At 40.6% G+C, this 25,822-nt stretch overlaps 2 protein-coding genes across 5 annotated transcripts in view; one reads left to right on the top strand and one right to left on the bottom strand.

Moving 5' to 3' along the window:
- The window catches only part of PDE3A (phosphodiesterase 3A), a 316,135-nt gene that overhangs the window by 97,729 nt on the left and 192,584 nt on the right, over positions 1 to 25,822 (top strand). The gene's annotated exons all lie outside the window — the stretch shown is intronic.
- LOC144616932 (uncharacterized) lies at positions 10,589 to 15,271 on the bottom strand. Its single transcript, XM_078450056.1, has 2 exons — positions 15,051 to 15,271; positions 10,589 to 11,212 (listed from the first exon to the last, which is right to left on the bottom strand). The coding sequence occupies exons 1-2, from the start codon at positions 15,256 to 15,258 to the stop codon at positions 11,055 to 11,057; spliced, it is 366 nt and encodes a 121-aa protein (XP_078306182.1). The 5' UTR covers positions 15,259 to 15,271; the 3' UTR covers positions 10,589 to 11,054.

The raw sequence follows: 25,822 nt of genomic DNA on the forward strand, positions 1-25,822 counted from the left end.
TTTTCTGGCATCTTTTTCTAGGTTTTGGACTTTATTCCTTATCCATTATTAGAACATCCACGGGGCACCTGGGCGGCTCAGTTGGTTAAGTGCCCACCTTCGGCTCAGGGCATGATCTCACAGTTTATGAGTTCGAGCCCCACGTCCGGCTCTGTGCCGACAGCCTGGAGCCTGCTTCAGATTCTGTGTCTCCCTCTCTTTCTACCCTTCTTCTTGCACTCTCTCTCTCAAAAATAAATAAACATTAAAAAATTTGAAAAGAACACCTACTTTAATTTGAATTTTTGAGCTAATTAAACGATGAAGTGTTGGTCAGTGGGTACGAACTTTTCTTGAAACACTCAAATTAGTAGAAAGACTGCCTTTTGTAGCCAGTTTTGTAATTTTGTCCTTTAAGCTCAAGTAGAGTAAATTTTATTGTTCAGATTTTAAAACAACAACATTCTTCTACTAGGATTGAACTCTGTTCATACATCCATTATGGGATTTATTTTTCCATTTGCAAGTGGTTTCTCAGTATTCCCTTTCATACTCGGAGCTGTTGCAGAATCTTGTTTTTATTTTGGAACCATTTTGCATATTATGTATTTTGCATTTATATCGGTTGCTTAGTAGTAATAGTATTTTGTCTTGAAATTAAAAAGATAGATGCTTAAATTCCGTATTCGCCTCTCATCTGGAGCAAGTTATTTAATTTTTTTGGATCTAGTTTTGTCATCTAGTCATAGTAGTCAAGAAGCAAGAGGCAAGTCAGATTATACCTACAACAGGTCTGCCTGATGTTTCAGATTATACTGATAATCTCGCCGTGTTTCTCTCTCCACCATTATGCAACGTCAGGTATGCCAGATTTAAGAGAATTATTTCACTGTTGTTGTTACAACTCTTAACCTAACTACTGTTGAGAGGAATTAGACACCAGTACTTTAAGGAGTGTTAATTCACTGCATGTTAGTGGTGGACTGGCAAGCACTGTAATTAGATTTTTTAGGACTTCTTTACACAAAGGATGGACGAACCACTAAGCACCATTTCAGAGTTTCAAATGTCTTTTCTGGCAGAAGTTATTTTGTTAGATGACCTTAGGGAAGAGGTTACCTAAGCTTATTTTGCACATGGTGAGGCTGCCACTTTGTCACTAAGTGTATCATTAACATAGTCTGATTATTTGATCCCTTTCAGTTCCTTTCTGAACTGGGAATTAGAGTTCAAAGCCTTGGAGCTCATGGTGCTTCTCTGCCTTTCAGAACCCAATGGTGGCAACCTTGAAAATGATTAATCATGAAGTCGGAGAAGGCAGAGATCATTGCATACCATTCTCATTGTTATTTTTTCTTTTTTTGGCAAATTTTGAAACCTGTTTGTTCATGTTTAACCGTGAAAGACTTCCAAGCCATTCCTTCAGCCTCAGAGTGACTGAAATTTTCAGATTTTCCTAGCTACCTCAGCAATCAGTATCCTCCTAATTGCCTGGGTGTGACATCCAAGAAACATGTTTTTTTTTTTGTTTTGTTTTGTTTTTTGCCTGCCCTCTAAACTTCATTTCTTACTTTCAGTATGTTGTAACATCCTGTCAGCTTTGTTAAGTGCCAACGTTTCTCCGTTCCTGTGTGACCTTGGCCTATCTTCATCATCTCCCACCCAGCTGTCTGTCACGGTCTTCTGTTTCCAGCCTCTCACCCCCAAAGTCTGTTTTCCACATCACCTTCATGGTCACTTCCCTGAAACATACATCTGCAGTGATTTCACTCAACACAGAAACCGATGGACTCTTTCTGAATTTCATAAATTATTTCAAGCGCTACGTTGTTGATGATGTTTATTAGGAACTATTTTAGTTTAAAAACTCCTACAGTTACCTTCCAGCAAACACAGGTGCTTCTATATGAGTTTAAGAGATGTTACCTATCGAATAATATCTAGAGAGGGGTAGATATTTTTAGACACAACATTTATTTTTGATGACCTCTGAAAAGAAATATTATATGAGAGGAGTATAGGTATTATTACCTACTATGACTTACTTCGATGTTATTTATGAAGTAAAGGCAGACTAATTTATTTAACACAGATTAACAGTATTGTAACTGTAAATAACACCTAAATTCTGAAGTTAAAGTTCATTGTGGAGAATGAAGACAGACAAAATAGAAATTCACATGGCAGGGAATTTTGGGCTTTCAGGGAACTGTAAATGACATTCTCTGCCAGAAATGACTGGAAAATTGTGTTGTCTTCTTTTCTAAATTTGTTTCCGTTTTCACCTCTTGGAAATCATATCTTGAGTTTAATCGCTTTTTCTTGGCAATGAATTTTTAGATATGACACCAAAGCACAAGCAACAAAAGCAAAAATTTTTAAAAAGTGGGGTGACATTAAATAAAAAAGCCTCTGTCCAGCAAAAGAAAATGAAAAGGAAATGTATGGAATTGAAAATGTTTGCAAATCCTGTATCTGATAAGGGGTTATATCTAAAATATATAAGGAGCCCCTATAGCAAAAAAAATAGCAAACCCTCTCCAACCAAACAATACAATTAAACAAGTGGCAGAGGGACTAAGTAGACATTTTTCCAAAGGAGACCGGTAAATGGTGAAAATCCTGAAAAGATACTCAATATTACTAATCATCAGGGAAATGCAGATTAGAACCACAATGGAATATCACCTCCACACCTATTAGAATGGCTGTCATCAGAAGGAAAAGAGATTAATTGTTGGCAAAAATGTGGAGAAAAGGGAATACTTCACTGTTAGAAATCTAATTGATACAGCCACTATGGGAAATGGTATGGAAGTTTTTCAGATAACTAAAAATAGAATTACCTTCTCATTCACCAATTGCATTTCTGTGTATATCCAAAGGAAATGAAATCAGGATCTTGAAGAGAGATCTGTACTTCTGTGTTTATTGCAATCGCAGCATTATTCCCAATATCCAGGATATGGAAACAGCCTAAGTGTTTGTCTATAGATGAATGGATAAAGATGTGGGGTGTGTGTGTGTGCACGCGCGCACATACATATGGTGGAATAGTATTCAGCCATGAGAAAGAAGGACATCCTGCCATTTGTGAGAACATGGATGGATTTGAGGGCACTACGCCAAATGAAATAAATCATCCAGAGAAAGACAGATGCTGTACGTTATCACTTATATATCTCAGGAATTTAAAAAAGTCAGACTCCTAGAAATAGAGAATAGAGTGGTGGTTGCCACGGCCTGGGGAATGGGGGACATGGGAGATGTCAGTCAAATGGTACGAATTTCCTATTGTAAGATGAGTACATTCTGGGAGTCTTAACACCACTGTATTATACTTGAAAGTTGCTGAGAGGGTAGATTTTAAATGTTCTCAACACAAAAAAAGAAATATTAATACTTGAGGTAATGGGGGTGTTAACTATGTTTATCATTTCACAATATATGTGTATTACATCAACCTGTAATCTTAAACTCACACAATATTATATATCAATTATATATCAACACTGGAAAAAATGTTTTTCCTATTTTTTTCTACTTCTGCTTTATATGTTAAGAAAACTTAGATTGCTTTTTCTGGCTTGTATAGTAGTAATCATTCAATATCATCCATTTTTCTTAACTTTGAGGGTAGCTTTTTAAAATTTTCTTTAACACTTATTTTTGAGAGAGAGAAATATCCGAAGCAGGCTCTGTCAACACAGAGCCCGATGTGGGACTCAAACTTGCAAGCCTTGAGATCATGACCTGAACCAACGTTGGATGCTTAACCGACTGAACCACCCAGGTGCCCCAAGGGTAGCTTAAAAAAAAAACAAAAAACATACGACAGCTAAGTATACTAAAGCTTTGTTTAATGAAATAAATAAATTTGTTGATGGACCTTATGGCATAAAATAGAAGTTTTTAAAGCAGGGATTTTATTTTGAGTGTTGTTTCTACTTGAGTTGAATGCTGTGTTAAGAAGGTCTCTGAGGCTATATCTCAGCTCAGTGGAAAACAGGTAAGAATTAATGATGTCTCACCTGCCACATGTGTAGGGAGAGAGTGATGTCCTACAGGCCTTCTCTGATTTCAAGTATGACCACTGTTATTAGGGATTTGAACCCTAGGGTCATCTGATTACAAAGGTCAAATTATTAAATAGCTAATCTGTATTGGCTCTTATAATGGTATATAAGTAGACAGGAAAGAATAGTATAATTTATAATATATATATTTTAAAGTTTACTTGGGGAGAAAGACAGCATGAGTGGGGGAGGGGCAGAGAGCAGGGGAGAGACAATCTGAAGCAGGTTCCACGCTGTCAGCTTAGAGCCCAATGTGGGGCTCGAACCCACCAAGTTGTGAGATCTTTACCTGAGCTGAAACCAAGAGTCAGACTGAGCTTAACTGACTGAGCCACCCAGGCGCTCCTAATTGATAGTATTTTTACACTTGAAGTATTTTGAGATGGGAGTTGGGGACAGTGTAGCCATGTGGGTTGGAAGAGGTAGAAAGGATATTCTTTTCCTTTTTTTTTAGTCAAACAATAATCTCTGATTTCTGAATTTGTAAGTGTGAGCCTTAGGTTATCACAGTAATTGGGAAACTTTTGAAATGTAGTTCTGTGGACTGAATTGTGTCCCCCCAAATTCATATGTTGAAGCCCTAACCTCTCGAATGAGGCCTTCAGAAAGTAGAATTTAGAGAGTAGAGTGGGGGTACTCCCCTCTTACCACCCCCTCCCACTACCCTCACGCCCGCCCCCCCCCCCCCCCATAATGTCAGGACACAATGAGAAGGCAGCCATCTGCAACCCAACGAAAAACCTCTCAGCAGAAACTCACCATGCTGATACTCTGATCTTGGATTTCTAGTCCACAGAACTATGGAGTCTATGGATTTCTATTGTTTAGGCCACCCAGTCTGTAATATTTTATTATGGCAGCCTGCACAAACATGCAGCTAAACGAGAGAACCACAGGCCTAAATCAGTCCCTTTCCTCTGTGCTTCGGCTCTGTAAATCCTAGTTTCTGGCATTGGAGTCTGATCACACTGTCTTTTCTTTTTTTTTTTTTTTTTTTTCAGTCACTTCAAACTCTTTATTGACCAAGAATTATTATATAAATAACCAGGAATTATTAGTAACATCTGTTGATTCATACAAAAACACTGGAAATGATTTACCTTGTTCTTTAGTTCATTATTGATGCTGTTCTCAGATCTCAAGCAACTGTTCTTACAGGAAGGATAACTGATTTATAATGGAAGTATGTAATAGCCATACATTGGTCTCTGGCAGGGCAAAAACAGGTGGCAGGCTAGATTTGGCCCATTTGACATTGATTGTGAACATTTATACTACATGACGATTCTGAGAGATGTCCAATTCTTTTTTTAATTAAATTTTTTTTAACATTTATTTATTTTTGAGAGATAGAGACAGAGAATGAGCAGGAGAGGGGCAGAGATAGAGGGAGACACAGAATCCAAATCAGGTTCCAGGCTCTGAGCTGTCAGGCTCTGAGGCTCTGAGCTGTCAGCCCAGAGCCTGATGTGGGGCTTGAACTCACAAACTGCGAGATCATGACTTGAGCCAAAGTTGGATGTTTAACTACTGAGTTACCACCCCACACTGTCTTTTCTTACTGGGCTCCCCATTTCCACATTCAGAGCAACGTTCATATTCTTTTCTAAGTGGCAAGTCTACAGTTTCAGAATTCATGTTTTTTCTCTTGCCTCAAGTTCTTTACTACTAAAAAATCCCAGAATCAAGATTGAACAAGTAAAAAACGTGTATTTTCTAGGTTTATGGATTCTGGGTAAATTGGTATTACTTATCCAAAACTGCACATTTTAATGAATTTTAGACTTTATACCAAAATAACATTTGAATGATGTTCCTTTCACATCCTTTTTCTGGTGTTCTCATTTAAAAAATATTTATGAAATATCTTTTACCTGTCTTTTAGCTTCTGTATTTGGCACTTGAGATATAAGGGAGAAGGTAACAGTGGAGTGTAGCACTGACATGAGTAGTCAGAAAGGACATGAACCATAAACAGCCCTTATGTTCATACTGGGGAATATTGGCCCCAAATGTAACAAACACTGAAAGAAAAGATCCATCTCTCCCACCTTAAGAGAGCTGTTGTTTTTTTTATAGAGTTACACTTGAATGTGTGTCAGTATAACTTAGGTGATTCTTGGGTACCACCTCAGATTCTGATGCAGTAGATCAGAACTGGAGTTCAGGAATCTGCATTTAAAAAAATTTATTTATTTTTTAATTTACACCAAAGTTAGCATATAGTGCAACAATGATTTCAGGAGTAGCCCTCTTTGTGCCCCTTACCCACTTAGCTCATCACCCCTTTCACAACCCCTCCAGCAACCCTCTGTTCTCTATATTTAAGAGTCTCTTGTTCTGTCCCCCTCCCTGTTTTTATATTATTTTTGTTTCCTTCCCTTATGTTAATCTGTTTTGTGTCTTAAATTCCTCATATGACTGAAGTCATATGATATTCGTCTTCCTCTAAGTTTGTTTAGCATAATATCCTCTAGTTCCATCCATGTAGTTGCAAATGGCAAGATTTCATTCTTTTTAATTGCTGAGTAATACTCCAGTGTGTGTGTGTGTGTGTGTGTGTGTGTGTGTGTGTGTGTGTGTATGCCACATCTTTATGCATTCATCCATTGATGGACATTTGGGCTTTTTCCATACTTTTGCTATTGTTAATAGTGCTGCTATAAACATTGGGGTGCATGTGCCCCTTTGAAATACCATACCTGTATCCCTTGGATAAATAGCTAGTAGTGCAATTGCTGGGTCATAGGGTAGTTCTATTTTTAATTTTTTAGGAACCTCCATACTGTTTTCCGTAGTGGCTGCACCAGTTTGCATTCCCACCAGCAGTGCAAAAGCGATCCTTTTTCTCTGCATCCTCACCAACATCTGTTGATCCTGAGTTGTCAGGAATCTGCATTTTTAACATATTTCTTGGGAGAATGGATGAAAAAAGACCACCAGGAAGGGATTCCTCATTGGTCGCATAAAACAATTTAGTGTCTGAAAAACTCTAGCCCACACCATGTTTTTTTCTTCTGTTTTTTTTTTTCAGGGTCTTTAGTAGAAAATCTCTGCTGCCTGGTAGTTGGCATCTTTGGGGTCAGTTTTATGGGGGGTTAGTTTCTATACATTCCAACTTCAGTTCCTCCCTTCAGGCCCACTGCAACCCCAGTCAGCAGGAAATTCTGGAAACTGGAAGACAGAGAGAGTGACCACTTTTTTTTTCTTTCTCCTCAAGGTACAACTATCTAGTTAGATATAAAATCCTACACTCTTCAGTTGTTAAATCTATCAATCTAGTCATCCCTCTGGGATTTGATTAATCAAACAGCTGTAACTCATCTTAAGGAGTTTGTCTCGGAAAAAAACAAAACAAAACAAAAAAACCCAGTAAATAGCTAGTGACTTTTTTCATCCTGAGAAAAATAAAGAACAGTTTAAAGTCTAAATCTTATCAGGGTTTCCTCTGAAATTTTTTAGAGGTTGGAATGTGTAGCTTTTAATCCTGTTTGGGGAATTTTAAAATTTGGCTCAGATTAAAGGGCCAAGTTTTTAGACACATAAGCAGCTTACTATCTAAAGACACTAGAATATATATTTTCAGATGCACATTTTAAATAAATTAAAATGATTATTTACTAACATGGTAGATCTATTATTATTTTTTACTTCTTAAAAATATAATTTATTGTCAAATTGGTTTACATACAACACCCAATGCTCATCCCAACGAGTGCCTCCTCAATGCCCATCGCCCATGTTCCCCTCCCCCACCCTCTCCATCCATCCTCATTACTCTGTACTTAACAGCTTTTGTGGTTTGCCTCCCTCTCTGTAACTATTTTTTTTTTTTTGCCTTCTCTTCCCCCATGGACTTCTGTTAAGTTTCTCAAGATCCACATATGAGTGAAAACATATGATATCTGTCCTTCTCAGACTGACTCACATGATCTTTTAAATATGTTTCTGTTGACATAATTTAAGTGGCACTCAAAACAAGCTGGTTGTGTGTGAGCTTACATGTAGTTAAGGTCTAAGCTATAATTTTTTTCTTTAAATGTTTTTATTTATATATTTAGAGAGGGGGGAGGGACAGAGAAGAAAGAGAGAGAGAATCCCAAATGGGCTCTGTGCTGATAGTGGACTTGGGGCTTGATCTCATGAATCATGAAATCATGACCTGAGCCAAAATCAGGAATCAGATGCTTAACTGACTGAGCCACTCAGGTTTCCCATATATATAACTTTTCAACAATTAATAATGAACGATTCAAATAGAAAGGTGGATCTTAGAAATATGTAATTTGCTATTGTAACATTTCTGGTAAGTTGTATCGTTGAACTTTTGTAGGTAAATGCTTTTATTTCCTATTTTTTTAAGTTTATTGATTTTGAGAGAGAGTGGGAGAACATGAGCCAGGGAGGGCCAGAGAGAGACTCCCAAGCAGGTTCCCTGCTGTCAGCACAGTGCCTGATTCAGGACTCAATTTCCCGAACTGCAAGATCATGACATGAGCCTAAATCAAAAGCCTGATGCTTAATTGACTTGATATGCCCAAATTCGAAAGACCCCCCAAGAACAAACCACCAGAGTCAAAGCCAAGTGGCAAGGGTCGTTTATTGCAGGTTCAAACCTGGACCTCTGTGCACTCTTACTGGTGACGCTAAGAGGTCCCGAGCGAGGATCTTACAGCTTCTTTTATAGACAGGCACAAACAAGTTAGGGATTTTTCACGGTTACAGAGCTGTTATTGGTTGACATTTAAATTTGAACACTCAGCAGAACTTGATTGGTTCCTGCCTTTTTTTCAAACCACTCAGCAGAACTTGATTGGTTCCCGCCTTTAGGTCAGACCACAACCAGGCACTCCCTGGCTGGTTCCGGGAATGGCGGGAGGGGGAGGCCTTTTCTTTGCAGTTGTGAGTACACCTGGTAATTTTTCTCTTAGTCTCTCATTCCCCCCTTTCTTTGGTGCCTTAAGAGCCAATCTTGGATCTTATGTGTCTGACTCAAATGTTTCAGTAATGATAGGTTGGTATTGGGTCCTAAGGACCATCAGTTGGATTGTGTTAACTCGGTCTTTGATAAAGGCAACTAGTTTATTAATAATATAAGGCCCGAAGGTGAGGAGGAGAAGGAGGAGTATAAGGGGCCCAGCTAGAGCAGAAAGCAGGGTGGCTAGCCATGGGGACTGATTGAACCAAGACTCAAACCAGCCTTGTTGTTGTTCTCGTTCACACTTCCGTTTGGCCAGGCCTTCTCTAACTTTAGCCATGGACTCTCGGACTACTCCGGTGTGGTCAGCATAAAAACAACATTCTTCTCTTAAGGCTGCACATAAACCTCCCTGTTGGAGGAAGACTAGATCTAGCCCTCTTCGGTTCTGTAGGACCACTTCAGAAAGGGAGGTCAGAGATTTTTCGAGGTGCAAGATTGAGTCCTCAAGTCTGGCTATATCCTCATCAATGGCTGCCCTTAGGCTATTGAACCCCCGGTGCTGGATGGCTAGTGATGAGATCCCTGTTCCTGCCCCTATGGTACCGGGGCCAAATAAGGTGGCCAAGGTTATGGCCGTAAAGGGTTCCCGTTTTTTTTCTTATTGACTCTCTTGCTTCCATCCCTTCTGTCCACAGATCATATACAACATTTTCTCGGTGGTAAATAACCTTTGGAAATACTAATACCATGATACAATATTCAGTTGACAAATTAAAAACATTTCTGCTAACACATGGGGTGAGCCCTGTCTTAGAACAAATCCACCAACTGTCAGGAGCTGGAATTATCCATTTAGATTCATCTATAGAGTAATTAGTCGGGGCACAGAGCTGGATATGGCTAGAGGGGACCTTTTCTATACAAGTCCCATTGCCAGTGACCACTTGCAGTGTGAGGCCAGGGCCCTTTCGATTCCACTTGCAAGCTGCTGGCGACTCTTTTCCTGATTGTGAAAAAGGGGCAGCTAGACCTATGGCTTCGTAGAAGGGGGGTTTTATATCATAACATAGCCAGCAGGCCCTTGTTGCCTCAGGGTCTGATCGGTTTAAGGCCTCATACGCTGCTGTTAGCAATTTCCATAGGGAGTCTATGCCTTTTGGGTTCTGATTTTCTTGGACAGCTTGTGCTTTTACTCCTGGGGTAAGGATGGGGGTCCTGCTGGAGGGAGTAGTGGAGATCTGCCCGGGGATAAGCTTATCTGTTTTTTTTTTTTTTTTTTCAGTACCTGATTTGGCCCCACTGGTTGTACAAGAGGGGAGACTTTTAATTTTATTTGAATGGCAGTCCCAAAGAGGGGATATTGATATAAGTAGAGTCCCCAAGTGAGTCCTGAGACCCATCACCTGTCTTTTTTTCCTTCCTCTGTAAATCTTACACGAATAAGGTTACAGTTTTCATCATACCTGGTGCGGTACATGGTCAGACATAGGACATTTCAATAAATTGGGGTTTTACTTCCCACTTCCATTCCCCATCATTGGAGGTGATGCAACTCCAGGCTGCACAATAGAGGGTTTCAAACCCTCCACATGTGCGCCTCATTGCCCCCGTCCTAAATCCTGGACATGCATAAAATCCATTTCTACTTATTGATACCCTCCTTTGCAGTTGCCTCCATTTACCTCCTTCCATTTCTTCTAATGGACTAACTTTTTCTAAATTAAAATATAAATCTGGCCACCAGGTATTTAATGGGGCAGTTCCTAGGGTTTTGTTGTAGATTTCATGAGTCTCTAAGTTAGTAATTTCCCATGTCAAATTATAGGGGGTGTGGGGGTTTGGACTTACAGACAGAATTTGCAGAACAATCAAGAGGAGGGCAAGTACCATAGTTACGGCTCAGTCCGTTGGCGGCGTAGGGTCAATTTTAAAGGATTGTCCTTAGTCCGATCAACAGTCCAGGTTGTCTTTGAAGGTCCGATGAGGTCTGAGAACGGGTCCACTGGTTTGGCGTGGGCGAAATGGATCCAGGTGGCGATTCTGTCTACTTTGATGGCAGTAGGCGTTGTCAGGATAACCTAGAAGGGTCCTTTCCACCTGGGCTCCAGAGTTCCCTGCCGATGACGTTTGACGAGGACCCAATCCCCTGGCCAGAATTGATGTGGAATAGGCGGGGGTCCAGTCTCATAGAGTTCCTTTAATTTGGGCCATACATCTTCATGGACCCTCTGCAAGGCTTGTAGGGAGAACAAGAATTCAAGACTATTATCGTTCTCAGCTTTGACAAGGTTATCTTTTAAGTTAGGGATGATGGGGGGTGGTCTACCATGTATTATTTCATAGGGTGTGAGTCCCAGTTTGTATGGGGAGTTACACACCCTGAACAGAGCGTAGGGGAGAAGGACCACCCAATTAGCGCCAGTCTCCATGGTCAATTTGGTTAGGGTCTCTTTTAATGTTCTGTTCATTCTTTCTACCTGTCCTGAGCTTTGGGGTCGGTATGCACAATGTAATTTCCAATCAGCCCCAAGTATGGAAGCCAGCCCCTGACTTACCTTAGAGACGAATGCAGGTCCATTGTCTGACCCTATCATTACTGGAAAACCATACCTGGGCAGGATTTCTTTTAGGATCTTTTTGGCTACAATCTGTGCCGTTTCATTCTTGGTTGGAAAGGCTTCAGTCCATCCTGAAAAGGTATCTACAAAAACTAGCAAATACTTCTATCCATATTTTCCTGGTTTTACCTCAGTGAAATCTACTTCCCAATAGGTCCCTGGTCTGCTCCCTCTTTGTCTTACCCCTGTTGTCTGAGGATTGCTACTCGCATTGTTGAGTTGGCACACTGTACATTTAGTGACTACTTGATTGACCTTATCAGAGACATTTCTGATTTTTAGTCCAGTCTGTCTCAGTAAGTCCAACATTTGCCGGGAACCTAAGTGGGTGCTGCGATGGATCCGCTCTAGAACTTGCCATCCTAGTTTATCTGGGAGTATAATGCTGCTTTTAGAGTCTCTCCACCAGCCATCTTTGATTCGGGTCATAGGAAGTTTACTCATCCATTGAATGTCACTTTCTGAATACTCAGGGCTGGGGGGAAATTCCTGGGGTCCGGGGTCTGGCAGTTGTAGGGTCAGTAATTGCGCTGGGGGCCGAGCTATGTTTTTTGCAGTCTGATCCGCCAAATTGTTGCCCCGGGAAATTGGGTTGGTTGTCTTCTGGTGTCCTGGGCAATGTACAATTGCTAGCTTTTTGGGTTCCCATAAGGCTGCTAGCAGGGCTAGAATCTCTTCTTTATTTCTGATGTCTTTCCCTTCAGCTGTGAGGAGCCCCCGTTCTCTGTATATCGCCCCATGTACATGGGTGGTGGCAAAGGCATATCGGCTATCAGTGTACACGGTTAGCTTGTGGTCTCTTCCTAATTTTAGGGCCTGGGTTAAGGCTATTAGTTCAGCCTTCTGGGCCAAGGTTCCGGGGGGTAGGGCTTCCGCCCAAACCACCTCGGTTTCTGAAGTTACTGCCGCCCCCGCATACCTTTGTCCCTGGTGAATGAAGCTGCTTCCGTCGGTGAACCAGATGGCGTCCGCATCCGATAATGGTTGGTCCTGCAAGTCCTCCCGGACCCCATAAACTTGAGCCAGTATGTCGGCGCAGTCATGAAGTGGGGTTCCCATGTCTGGGTCTGGCAGCAGTGATGCTGGGTTCAGGGCCGTTGGGGGGTGAAGATGACCCTGAGGGGGTTCAACAGCAGTCCCTGGTAATGAGTGAGTCGGGCATTGCTCAGCCATCGGTCAGGCGGCTGCTTGAGGATGCCCTCGATGGCATGCGGGGTGGTGACTTGTAGCTCTTGGCCCATGGTCAGCTTATCAGCGTCCTTTACCATTAGGGCAGTGGCTGCAATCATCCGGAGACAGGGTGGCCATCCGGCGGCCACTGGATCTAGCTTTTTAGACAGATAGGCTACTGGCCTGCACCAAGGGCCCAAATGCTGGGTTAGCACCGCCTTAGCTATGCCTTGGTTTTCATCTACATATAGGTGGAAGGGTTTGGAGACATCAGGGAGTCCCAGGGCAGGTGCTGATAGCAGAGCAGTTTTAATTTGTTGGAAAGCCTGTTTGGCTTCTTCTGTCCAACTAAAGGGCTATTGATCTTTTGTTGCCTGGTATAAAGGTTTTGCTAATTCAGCAAACCCTGGTATCCATAGTCTGCAGAACCCAGCTGACCCTAGGAATTCCCTCACCTGTCGTGGTGTCTGCGGTCTGGGAATACGAAGGACAGTCTCCTTCCGGGCATCCGTTAGCCAGCATTGCCCCCCTCTCAGTAAGTAACCCAGGTAAGTTACCTCTGACTTGCAGATCTGAGCCTTCTTTGCTGAGGCGCGGTAGCCTAAGGTTCCCAGAGTTCGCAGGAGACCTTTGGTTCCCTGGATGCAGGCTTCGGGCGTCTCGGCAGCTATTAAGAGATCATCAACATACTGTAGGAGAGTTATATTAGGGTGTTGTCTGTACTCACTTAAATCTTCGTGTAGAGCCTCGTCGAACAGGGTCGGAGAGTTTTTGAATCCTTGTGCCAGTCTGGTCCAAGTGAACTGGCCATTTATGCCCCTGTCTGGATCTGTCCACTCGAATGCAAATAGCTCTTGACTTTTAGGTGCTAATGGTAGGCTGAAAAAAACATCTTTTAGATCCAGAACAGTATACCATTGTTTTTCTGGGCTGAGGGTGCTCAAGAGAGTATAGGGGTTAGGAACGGTTGGATGTATGTCCATCACCTGCTTATTGACTTCTCTCAGGTCCTGCACTGGTCTGTATTCCCCGCTGTTGGGTTTGCGCACGGGCTGCAGGGGGGTATTCCATGCTGAGTGGCAGGTGCGTAGGACCCCGAAGTCAAGGAGGCGGCGGATATGCGGTGTGATGCCATTTTTGGCTTCCGCGGGCATGGGGTATTGGCGCACGCGGATGGGGTCCGTCCTGGGCTTGACCTCTATAAATAGGGCTGGGCGATGTTTTGCTAGCCCCATACCACCTGTTTCTGCCCATGCGTCTGGGAAGCGTTGAAGCCAGGGCTCGATGCCCTGATCCAGAGGAGTGGGTTCCTGATGGAGCCTATATTCATCTTCTAGTTTCACAGTGAGTACAGATATGGGTTGGTTGTGGAAGTCAGTCACTGTGGGTCCCCCTGGTTGGAAATGAATTTGGGCCCCCATTTTGGTAAACAAATCCCTCCCCAACAGGGGGCAGGGGCTGTCGGGAATGACCAGGAAGGAGTGGGTTACTTTCCCAGTTCCTAAGTCCACAGTCCTCTGAGTTGTCCAGGGGTACTTCTTTATTCCGGTGGCCCCTTGTACCCAGGATGATTTTTCAGATACTTTTCCATGGGGCTTGACCAGAACTGAGTGCTGTGCCCCAGTATCAACTAGGAACTGGACCGGGGTCCCCTCCACTTGCAATGTTACCCTAGGTTTGGGGAGGGGATCCGAACCCCGTCCTCCCTATTCTGTATCTTGGGTAAACAGTATGGGGGCTGCCATTGTCCTTGGCTGGGGCGGAGTTGTTTCTTCTTGGGGCATTCTCGTATCCAATGGCCTTTTTCTTTACAATAGGCGCATTGATCTTTATCTAAGTGCCGCCTGGGATGGCGTGTTGTTTGAGTGCCTTCTGGGGGTGGCTGTTCTTTCTGGACTATAGCGGCCAGGACTTTAGTCATTTTCTCTGTGGCCTTGATCTGTCTCTCTTCTGGGGCGTCCCTGTTGTTGTAGACCCGTTGTGCTATACGGAGCAGATCCTGGATCTGTTTACCTTCTAAATCCTCTAGCCTTTGGAATTTTTTCTTAATGTCAGGAGCTGCTTGATTTACAAAGGACATAACGACAGCAGCCTGGTTCTCAGGGACTTCTGGATCCATGGGGGTAAACTGCCTAAAGGCTTCCATTAATCTCTCTAAGTAAGCAGCTGGACTCTCTGCCTTTCCCTGTACGACCAAATGTACCTTAACCAAATTGGTGGGCTTGCGAGCTGCAGCCCGGAGACCTGCCATCAGAGTCTGGCGATAAATGAGTAGCCTTCCCCTACCTTCTGCCGTGTTGTAGTCCCATTCGTCCTGTGGAGGTCTGGTTAGGGGGAAAGCAGCATTAATGAGGTCAGGGTTAGATGTCGGCTGACCGTCGTCTCCAGGCACCAGCTTTCTTGCTTCTAATTGGATCCTCTCTCGCTCCTCTGTAGTGAACAGGATGCGGAGGAGCTGCTGACAGTCGTCCCAGGTGGGCTGGTGGGTGAACATGACACTGTCTAAAAGAGCTGGGTGTGCCCGCGGGTTTGGCCAGCTGGCCCCTCGAGGTTGGTTTCGTTTTCAATGGGGCCCGGCGCAGCTGCTGCCTCCCGTCCTCCTGGTTCCGGCGCAGCTGCCACTTCCCGTCCTCCTGGTTCCCCTAGGGGGGCAACTAGTGGGGCGACTGGTGGGGCGGCTGCTTCGGGCAGGGCCTGGGGTACGAGGGGAGGGGGATGATAGGGTGGAGGGCCTAAGGATAGTAGGTCCTGACTATCGGGCAATATGGGATACAAGGGCGCTGCTGGTGTCCTTGATTTTGGGGATCTGCAGGCCGCATGGCAAGGACCTTACACGTTCCCCAGGATAGGAAGGGGGCCAACCAAGGGGGTGGATTTCCCACTAAATTCCGCCATACAAGAAGGTAGGGAATCTGATCCGGGTGTCCCTTGCGACCCGGTAGAAAAATCTTTGATTTCACCTTAGCAATTAAAGGGAGGCAGAAAGTTCCTTCAGTTGGCCATCCAACGCCGAAGGTTGGCCATTCAGAGCGGCAGAGGGTTATTAATTTTCCCCGCCGGATGTCTAAACTCAAATTCTGTCCTCTGGTTCTAACATCCCTGAAGTTAGCAACAAGGAGAGAAAGAGGAGTGCTTTGAGATTGGCCCATCTGTATCCTGGAGGTGGAGGAAAGGATTAAAAGGAGAAACAGTAAAGTTATGAGGACTTCTGGCTGGGCCAGGCCAGGTCACCTGTGAAAGAGAAGGAGTTTAACACTTAAAGGTTATAGAATAGAGAACACAACACTTAGATCGTTAGCGCGTTTCGGGTGTGCGCCACCCGAACAGAAGAATTCCGATGGGCCCAAAAAGGTGCCCCAGACGGGTGCCAGTGGACATCTCCGACTGCCCTATAGTGCGTCCACCAGGGCTGTGTCAGTCACCGATACAGATCCCGCTCAGGAGAGCCAGAAAAGAACAGACAAACAGAAACGGACAGAGCCGGCTCACTTACCAATTGGTCTCAGGGACGACCCGTTGACTTGGGGTCTGCTGGACTTGGGGGGATCCCGGATGAGCCCCCAAATGATATGCCCAAATTCAAAAGACCCCCAAGAACAAACCACCAGAGTCCAGAGTCAAAGCCAAGCGGCAAGGGTCGTTTATTGCAGGTTCGAACCCGGACCTCCGCGCGCTCGTTACCAGTGACGCTAAGAGGTCCCGAGCGAGGATCTTACAGCTTCTTTTATAGACAGGCACAAACAAGTTAGGGACTTTTTGCGGTTACAGAGCTGTTATTGGTTGACATTCAAATTTGAACACTCAGCAGAACTTGATTGGTTCCCGCCTTTAGGTCAGACCACAACCGGGCACTCCCTGGCTGGTTCCGGGAATGGGGGCGGGGGGGAGGTCTTTTCTTTACAGTTGTGAGTACACCTGGTAATTTTTCTCTTAGTCTCTCAGACTGAGCCACCCAGGTGCCCCTGTAAATAAAAACTTATAATTGTGAATATTATGCATATGAAATGAGTCTATGTGATGTATGTACAGTTTGAGGAATACAGAACATTCATATTCCATCAGAATATTGCTTTATAGTTCACTGGAAGCCCTACCCTGACCCCATACTCCTCTTTTCCTTATACTGTACAGTTAATCCATATCCTCAGTTTTATAAAAATAATTGTCTTTTCTCTATAGTATGAATCTTTTAAAAATGTTTTGTCTATTTTTGAATGTTATAATATTAGAATAACACTGTTGTTTTTTTTTTTTTTCTGATCTGCTTTTTTTCACCCATCTCTTTGATTCATCAATGTTGATCTCTTTACCTGTAGTTCACTCATTTCCCACTCTATGTTCATTCATTGTGTGAAGGTACATGCCACAACATATTTGTCCCTCTTTGTGTTGATGGGCTTTTGGATTGTTCTCAGTGTTCTTAGAATACTACTAACAACATGAATATAATTGTATGGCTTCTAGCACAGAATACAAGAATTTCTTCAAGGTGTGCACCTTGGAGTGAATTGCTAGGTCATCTGGTATGAGCTTGTTCAGCTTGGCTTGCTAAAACCAAACCACCCTCCATAGTGGGTGTAACAGTAGAAAGTCCTCCCTGGCAGCTTGTCTGTATGTATTCTAGTCGTTCCCCATACTGATGAATCTGATGGGTGTTGAAATGAACTCTACTGTTTTTGTTTTTGTTTTTTTTAATTGCCATGTCAATGATTGCTAGTGCAGTAGAATCTCTTTTCATATATTTAGGAGTCATCCATGAAATGCCCTTTTGTATTTTTTGCCTAGTTTATTATTAATGGTTTATCCACTTGTTATTTCATAAGAATTCTTTATATATTTTGTATACCTATCTTTTGTCAATTGTGTGTCTTTTTTCTTCCTATTTTCTTGAATGATTTTGGTGACAAGACTTTTTATAGTTTAATGTGGGTGTATTAGTTTCCTATGGTTTCTAAAACAAATTACCACAAACTCAGTGGCTTAAAACAACACACATTTATTCTTATAATCCTGGAGGTGAGGAATATGAAATCAGTTTCACTGGTGCAAAGTTGAGGTTTCAGCAGGCCTTGTTCCCTCCAGAGATTCCAGGGGAAAATTCCTTTTTTTTCCCTTTCCAGCTTCTGGGGTTGCATTCTTTGCGTTCCTTGGCTCTTGGCCTCTTCCTCCCTTTTCAAAGCCAGCAGCTTAGTGTCTTGTTTTAGTCCTCATATTGCCTTCTGCCTCTGTTGTTTTTAGATTTTTCTCTGACTCCTTCCTATAAGGATTTTTGTGATGACATTGAGGCCATCCAGATAATCTCACCTTCTTAAACACATCTGCAAAGTCTCTTTTGCCTTTTGGGTAACATTCATAGGTTCTAGGGAGTAGGATGTGATATCGTTGGGCCATTATTCACAGAAGATAAACTTCTCGGTTTTTTTTTCCTCTTTCTCTTCCCTTTTCCTTTTCCTTTTCCTTTTCCTTTTCCTTTTCCTTTTCCTTTGCCATGTAGATGGGAGGGTGCTATGACTGTTTAATCTTCACAGGCTAGATTAACTGAATGATTTTTTAATTCAATCTCGTTAGTTCCCTTTGGTCAAGAATGAATGACAAAATAGCCTGTCCTTTGATGATGTCCTTTAATTATCATCTACCTTTTATGCTAAATGTAGGAAAAAACATGTATATTTATATAGACTACACAGGTATACTTCAGAGGTATTGTGGGTTCAGTTCCAGACCATTGCAATAAGGCAAATATCACAATAAAGCAAGCAAATGATTTATTTTGCTTTTCTAACACATATAAATGTTATGTTTACACTATACTGTAGTCTATTAAAGTGTGCAATAGCTTTTTGTCTTAATCTACATACCTTAATTAAAAAATATTTCTAAAAGATGCTATCATCTGAGCTTTCAGTGAGTTATAATCACTGATTACAGATCACCATAACAAATATAATAATAGTAAAGAAGTCTGAAATACGGTGAGAATTAGAAAGATGTGACACAGAGACTCAAAGTGAGACAAGGATGTTGGAAAAGTGGTACCGATAGATATGCTTGATGCAGGGCTATGACAAGCCTCCACTTTGTTAAAAAAAAAAATGCAATATCTATGTAGCACAGGAAAGCAAAGCACAGTAAAACGAGATATGCTTGTATATCTTTTTAAATTCCTGGGCCCCTCTTCTTTCTCCTATATTGAATTCAGTAAAATGTCCACATGCTTGGGCTCAGTGTCCTCAGTGAGATCACATATACTTTTCCATGTGAGGTCTGTTCTATGGTAAAATCTGAAGAGTGAGAAAAATGATGCAGAGAGCTTTTGCAACCTCTGTGCCTAGTTACATGATTTGTTAACTTCATGCATGCTTGGTATATAATGAACGAAAGAAATCTCTTCGGTTTTGTGTATCTGGAAATGGGGATTTCAATGGACTGAAGACACAGGCCACACAGGCTCAACTCCTAATAAAGGAAGAAACAGAAAAGCAGATGTTCTTGGAACTATTCATGGGGATACAAGAGGCTGGTGCTAGATAAGCATGGAAATAGAAACAGGAGTGGAAGTGAGGCAGGGCCAAGAAACGATAGGCACAAGAATTATTAAAATGCTTCAGTTTGTATTTTAGTTCATGCCAGAAGTTATGGAGTTTAAAATTGGGTGCCTTTCTTAACTTAAATCTCTTTGCTTTAATCACTTGCATTTTATTTAATTTATTATTCTTTCCTTTGAGATTAAAATAATGATTTTGTTCTTCTGACTTTTAATATATGGAAGTTGTGACAATCTTTAGAAAAATACTAGCACAGCGTTGCTATTATTGACAAAGTACTAATGTCACAAACTTATCAACCTATAATGTCCTTAGACTGGGAAAAATCAATACCTTCATAATATCTATGCCATGTGGTAAAGGAGAGACAAGAATCTATATGTATTTTGTGTTACATAATATTTGATTTTATGATATTTGAGTTTTGTGAGATGGATTTGATACTGCAATCCTATTAGGTAAAGATTGCCGACTCTTCTGTGATTGGAATAGAAAAAGGATTCAAGGATAGCTCAACATCTGCAGACCATCTATTTGACACACCACATTAACAAAATGAAGAATAAAAATCATAAAATCAGATGCAGAGCAGAATAAGCATTTGACAGAACTCAACATCTGCTTGTGATAAAAGCTCTTAATAAAGTGGGAATAGAAGAAACCTACCTCAACATAATAAAGGTCATATGGAACAAGGCCACAGCTAACATCAAACTCACTGGTGAAAAGCTGAAAGCTTTCCTCTAAGATCATGAATAAGCCAAGGATGCCCACTCTTGCCACTTTTATTCAGCATAGTATTGGAAGTTCTAGCTAGAGCAATTAGGTAAGAAAAAAATAGAAGGCATCCAAATTAGAAAGGCAGAACTAAAGCTGACACTACTTTCAAGTAGAATGATACCATATATAGAAAACCCTAAAGGGGCCATTAAAAACCTGTTAGAACTAATAAATTCAGTAAAGTTGCATGATACAAAATCAGTAAACAAAAATCTGTTGCATATCTTTATACTATTAATGAACTGTCATGAAATGCATTTACAATTGCATCAAAAAGAATAAAATACCTAGAAATAAATTTAATGAAGGAGGTAAAGATCTGTGTATTGAAAACTACCAGAGGTTAATGAAAGAAATTGAAGACACAAATAAATAGATGTCCTGTGCTTATGTTTTAGGAGAATTCGTGTTGTTAAAATACCCAAACACCCAAAGCAATCTATAGATTCAGTAAAATTCCAATAAGTATAAAAATTCCAGTGGAATTTTTCAAAGATATAGAACAAATAATCCTATAATTTGTATGGAACCACCAAAACCAAATTAGTCAAAGCAATCTTGAGAAAGAGGAACAAAAGACATCATGCACCCTGATTTCAAACTATATTATAAAGCTGTAGTAATTAAAACAGTATGGTATTAAAAAAAAATAAATAAATAATAAAAAAAATTAAAAAAAATAAAACAGTATGGTATTGGCATAAAAACAGATGTGTAGATCAGTGGTACAGAAAGAGGAAGAAAGATCATACAATGGAGAAAGGATGGTCTCTGATAAATGGTGTTGGGAATAGCCACATGCAAAAAAATGAACTTGACCACTATCTTACATCAGAACAATGTGGGGGTTCCTCAAAAAATTAAAAATTTTAGAACTACCACGTGATTTAGCAGTTCCACTTCTGGGTGTTTATCTGAAGAAAACAAAAACATTAACTCAAAAATATATCTCTACCCCCTGTGTTCACCGCAGCATTATTTTCAATAGCCATGATATGGAAACAACACTAGTGTCTATCAGTGAATGAATAAAGAAGTTGTGGTGTATCTGTACAGTGGAATATTATTCATCCATAAAAAAGAATGAAATCTTGGCATTTTTGACAACATGGATAGATCCAGAGGGTGTTTTGCTAAGTGAAATAAATCAGACGGAAAAAGATAAATACTGTACGATCTCATATGTGGAATCCAAAGAAAAAACAAACAAACAAAAAACAAAAAAAAAAACTCAGAGAACAAATTGGTGATTGCCAGAGGCAAGGGGTGGGAGGTGGGAGAAATAAAAATTGAAGAAAAAAATGCAATGTAACTATATTTTTTTGACCCATCATATATGTGTGTGTCTATATAAAGCTTGAATTTACTTATTTTATTCGTTGTAAGTTTTGAAGATCTATCTAGGAGGTTCCCAACAGTGAGCTAAGCACCATACAGTACTGATGGACAATGAAGGAGGCTGAATCTTACAGTGTTGGGGTAAGGAAGATGTGTGCTAATAGAAAAAGAAAAGAAAGAGAAAAGCAAATCATATGTTGGCTATGGATACAAAAGTTAGGGAAAAATCAATAAAAATAATCTTCAAGACTCAACAGGCTATATGAAATCTAAAATACAAAGTTGGTATATTTATATACACCAGTAATATTTTTACTTACACATAGTGTGCTATGTACATCCTTATATCCGTATTATACTAAGCACACACTTTCCCTCTGGAGAGTCCATTGTTAAAACATTTGCAACCATATTACTGCTTGTATAAATGCTTAAAATATATATAATAAGGCAATATATAAATTAAAACTGTTTTAAAGTAAAACATGACGCATAAAAATGGGGCCAGAAGTGAGACTTGTAACAATAACATGAATATTAACAAATATTATCAGTGTCTTTTAATTTTCTGTGGGTAGCCTAATTTACTCTAAACTTTCTGGTAGCTACTGTAAAAAACAAGACCCAGTGGATGATTGATAATATTTATTAATGAAAGGATATTGATTACTTAGGAGAAACTACTTTTGATTCTATGTTTGTAGGACCCTGGGTAAAATAAAAACAAAAAAACCTATAATAATCATATAAAACTTTCAAAAGCATTCAAAGAAACTTGATTGAGTATAGTGAGTCATTCAATGATATCTCTGCCTAATGATGAGAACTTAAAGCAAATTTCCTGGCACTAGTCTGTCTTGATCATTGCCTGCGCGGTTCCATCTTGTGACATATATCATGTGAATCTACTGCGGGAGAATATAGTTGGCATTGAAGGATAATTCATTCCATGTGATTATCTAAATTATCCAAGAAGGATAGACTGTGAGTCTCTTGAACATATGGTTGGGTCTGTGGGGATTCAAACCAACGCCTTGGGGTTTAGATGAAAAGTCCTTCCCCGAAGAGCAGAAAGATATGTCAACAAGATTATAACCCTTGGCAAATTCCATCAAATTGTTTCGAATCTGTGGGCTGAAAACGTCAGTCCTTATTAAACTGCACACTGAAAATTATCAAGACTGTAATTGCTGAATGTCCCATATTCCTTTCTGCCATTAGCAATGAAGTGACAGCTGAATTTTTTTTTTTTTTCTTTTTGGTGTAGCAGGGTCACTGTTAGTTATGAGTAAAAAGACAAAACACAGAAAAGTTTCCTTGTTTCCAACTAATACTACCTGAGAATTTAGTGCTGGTGAGTCAGCCCATCATTTCATCTGTATACTTACTGCTAAGCTACATTTTGAGGATGTTCTTCTCTCCAGTGAACACTTAGCAAGTATTAAATCACCAGTAGGGTTTAAAAAAGCAAAGACATATTCTTGACGTTTTCAAGAATTTCAAAGTCCTTTGGAAATCTTTTGGAGCAAAGAAGTACTATACATTTGATGAGAGATTGCCTGTGAAATCTGGAGCTACTGCAAGAAAAGTATGAGTTAAATATTTCAGCATAAATGCCTCTTCTCCCCATTTCAAAAGTACCATATCAAAAGAAAAAAAAACAACAAAACTATGTGCCAGCAAATTTATACCCCTTGTTATCATGCAGTTTGCAAGTAAGTGATTCGAGTCTTCTAATTTCTGATCAGAAGTAATGCACTTATGATCCTTTGTTAAATAACTTAAAAAAAAAAAAAAAACCGGGTCATAAGGAACAGCACTTCTAGCTGGTAGACAAAATAAAGGCCACAAGTCAAAAGAAATAATTCAGTATCTAGCTAGATAAATGAGATGTGAAAAGACAAGACTCTGGGTTTCAGCTAAAATCTTCCCAAACATAAAACAAGTAAGGGTGTCTACCAGCTGACTTGGGTGTGGAGGTAGAGAAGCAGGACAGAGGGCAGTAGAGGCATATTTTGAGAATTAGAGACACATATCTGGTTCTTAGGTGTTAAAACATAACATACAAAGACTCACTTTGTAACAGAGTCTCTCCAGGGTCATCAGTAATAGGTATGCTCTTAAACAGGGTTGAGTTTAAGATAGAGGAAATCTCATGACTGACATAATAGTTTACATAATGAGGAAAAGGAAAATTGTTGATTTCAGGGGTGTGATTCATACATTAGCCGGACAACTCAGTCTGCTGTGTTTCGGTTAAAATTCTAAATATCTTAACACCTTCCAAGCATTATTTTTGACTTGAAGAAGGCAGTTAAATATCTCCCTACCATTCCCCTTATCTGGAATTGAACTTTGAAATTTCTGAAGATTCAGAGGTTTCAGTGAGGCACAATATGGGTATTTCCCCACCTCCCAAACTTTGTATACAGAATGTCAACTGTACTGAAAAGTTGAAAGAAATTTACAATGAACACTCGTGCACATACCAGCTAGATTCTACCATTAACATTTTATAATATTTTCTTAATCACATATCCATTTCTCTAAAACTTCATCAATGTACCAATGCATCTAAGTTTTTTGATACATTTCAAAGTATGTTGCAGAAAGGGGTACACTTCTCTGAAATCCATCAGCATGCATATCGTTAAGCAGAATGCAGTGTTTATTTACTGGTTATGCAGTGTTTATTTAGCTAGTTATGTCTTAAACCTAACTACTCCAAAGCTGTCTGACTGAAAAAGAGTACTTAGGGGGAGAAAAAGCTGCCAAAAAATAGAGGCAGTTGAGATTTAGCCAGAAAGGAGCAGTTTTTATCTTGGATTAATCAGAGTTTTCAGTTATTCTTGCCATGCTAAGCCCTTTAAATGTACTATTTCATTTGATACAACAACCCTATAAATTTGTTTTGTTCCCTTCACATTCCTCATAAGCAAATGGAGTTTTGTAGAGGTTAAATCATTTGCTCCAGGTATACAGCAAGGCTGAAATGCATATATCTACATGTGTTGGACCTGGACTTGCAGGTTTTTTAAAAATGTAGATAGAAATAGCAGTGTGCTCAACTTGTGCATCCATTTCTTTCTTGTATTTATAGACTGATGTTAAAGTATTTGATAGTAAAAGTTAACTTGTGTTAATGTTAAAGCTTGATGATTATCTCTTGGGTTGTTTCCAGTATAAAATTTATTGTTCAGAATTACACTCATTTGTAATATTTTAATGCTCCCTCTTGATTTGATATATGTAGGAGCGAGTAAAGATATTAGTTACATCTGTTTTTAAAAACTATTCCGGGGCGCCTGGGTGGCTCGGTTGGTTAAACATCCGACTTCGGCTCAGGTCATGATCTCACAGTCCGTGAGTTCGAGCCCCACGTCGGGCTCTGTGCTGACAGCTCAGAGCCTGGAGCCTGTTTCAGATTCTGTGTCTCCCTCTCTCTCTGCCCCTCCCCTGTTCATGCTCTGTCTCTCTCTGTCTCAAAAATAAATAAACGTTAAAAAAAAAAATTCCAAATTCGAAGTTAGGATTGATGAGTTAAATTATTATAGCTATTAAGTTAATATCCCTTTTTTAGCCATCAATACTCCTAAGGGAAACACTGCCTATAAAACTGGAAAAAATATGCCTCTTTTTTAGATCGTTAAATTTCGTTGCCGGCATTTCCTTTATTTGACACTGAGGTTCAAGCAGAGGAGCACAATGTAATTTCCACTGAGGGAATCATTTCATACATAAGCATGTAAGCTTTGTTTCACTGAATTCTAGCAGAGGCTTCTGAAACTGAAGCTTCTCTCTCTCTCTCTCTCTCTCTTTCTCTCTCTCTCTCTCTCTTTCTCTCTCTCTCTCTTTCTCTCTCTCTCTCTCTCTCTTTCTCTCTCTCTCTCTCTCTCTTTCTCTCTCTCTCTCTCTCTCTCTTTTGTGTTGTGTCTAGTTCTTAATACATGAATATATAATTACGATTGTTGAACTAATGTTTCTTGAGCTTGTTATGCATTAAGATGCCAAAGAGAGTAATAGCAACTAAATCCTACCTGAAGAGATGCCATTCACTGTTGAGTAAACCAAAAGCCTCATTTAAAAATATTTTGCCAAGGTGCACCTGGGTGGCTCAGTCAGTTAAGCGTCCGACTTTGGCTCAGGTTATGATCTCGTGGTTCATGAGTTCGAGCCCCACATCAGGCTCTGTGCCGACAACTCAGAGCCTGGAGCCTGCTTTGGATTCTGTGTCTCCCTCTCTCTCTGCCCCTGCTCATGCTCTCTTTCCTCTCTCAAAGATAAATAAACATTAAAAACTTTTAAAAATATTTTGCCAAGAATAAACGTGTGTACAGTATTTTTGTTGCATTTGTGGGGAATGCATATTGCTTTATTCTCAAGCCTGTTCTACCT

The sequence above is a fragment of the Panthera onca genome, chromosome B4 (assembly GCF_046562875.1).
Source record: "Panthera onca isolate mPanOnc1 chromosome B4, mPanOnc1 haplotype 2, whole genome shotgun sequence".
Taxonomy (NCBI): domain Eukaryota; kingdom Metazoa; phylum Chordata; class Mammalia; order Carnivora; family Felidae; genus Panthera; species Panthera onca.

Coding starts and splice junctions, on each gene's coding strand:
- LOC144616932 (XM_078450056.1), bottom strand. CDS start 15,258: ATGTTCACCCACCAGCCCACCTGGGACGACTGTCAGCAGCTCCTCCGC. Junction 11,213..15,050: donor GGACTACAACACGGCAGAAG/GTAGGGGAAGGC, acceptor TCTCCCTACAAG/CCTTGCAGAGGGTCCATGAA.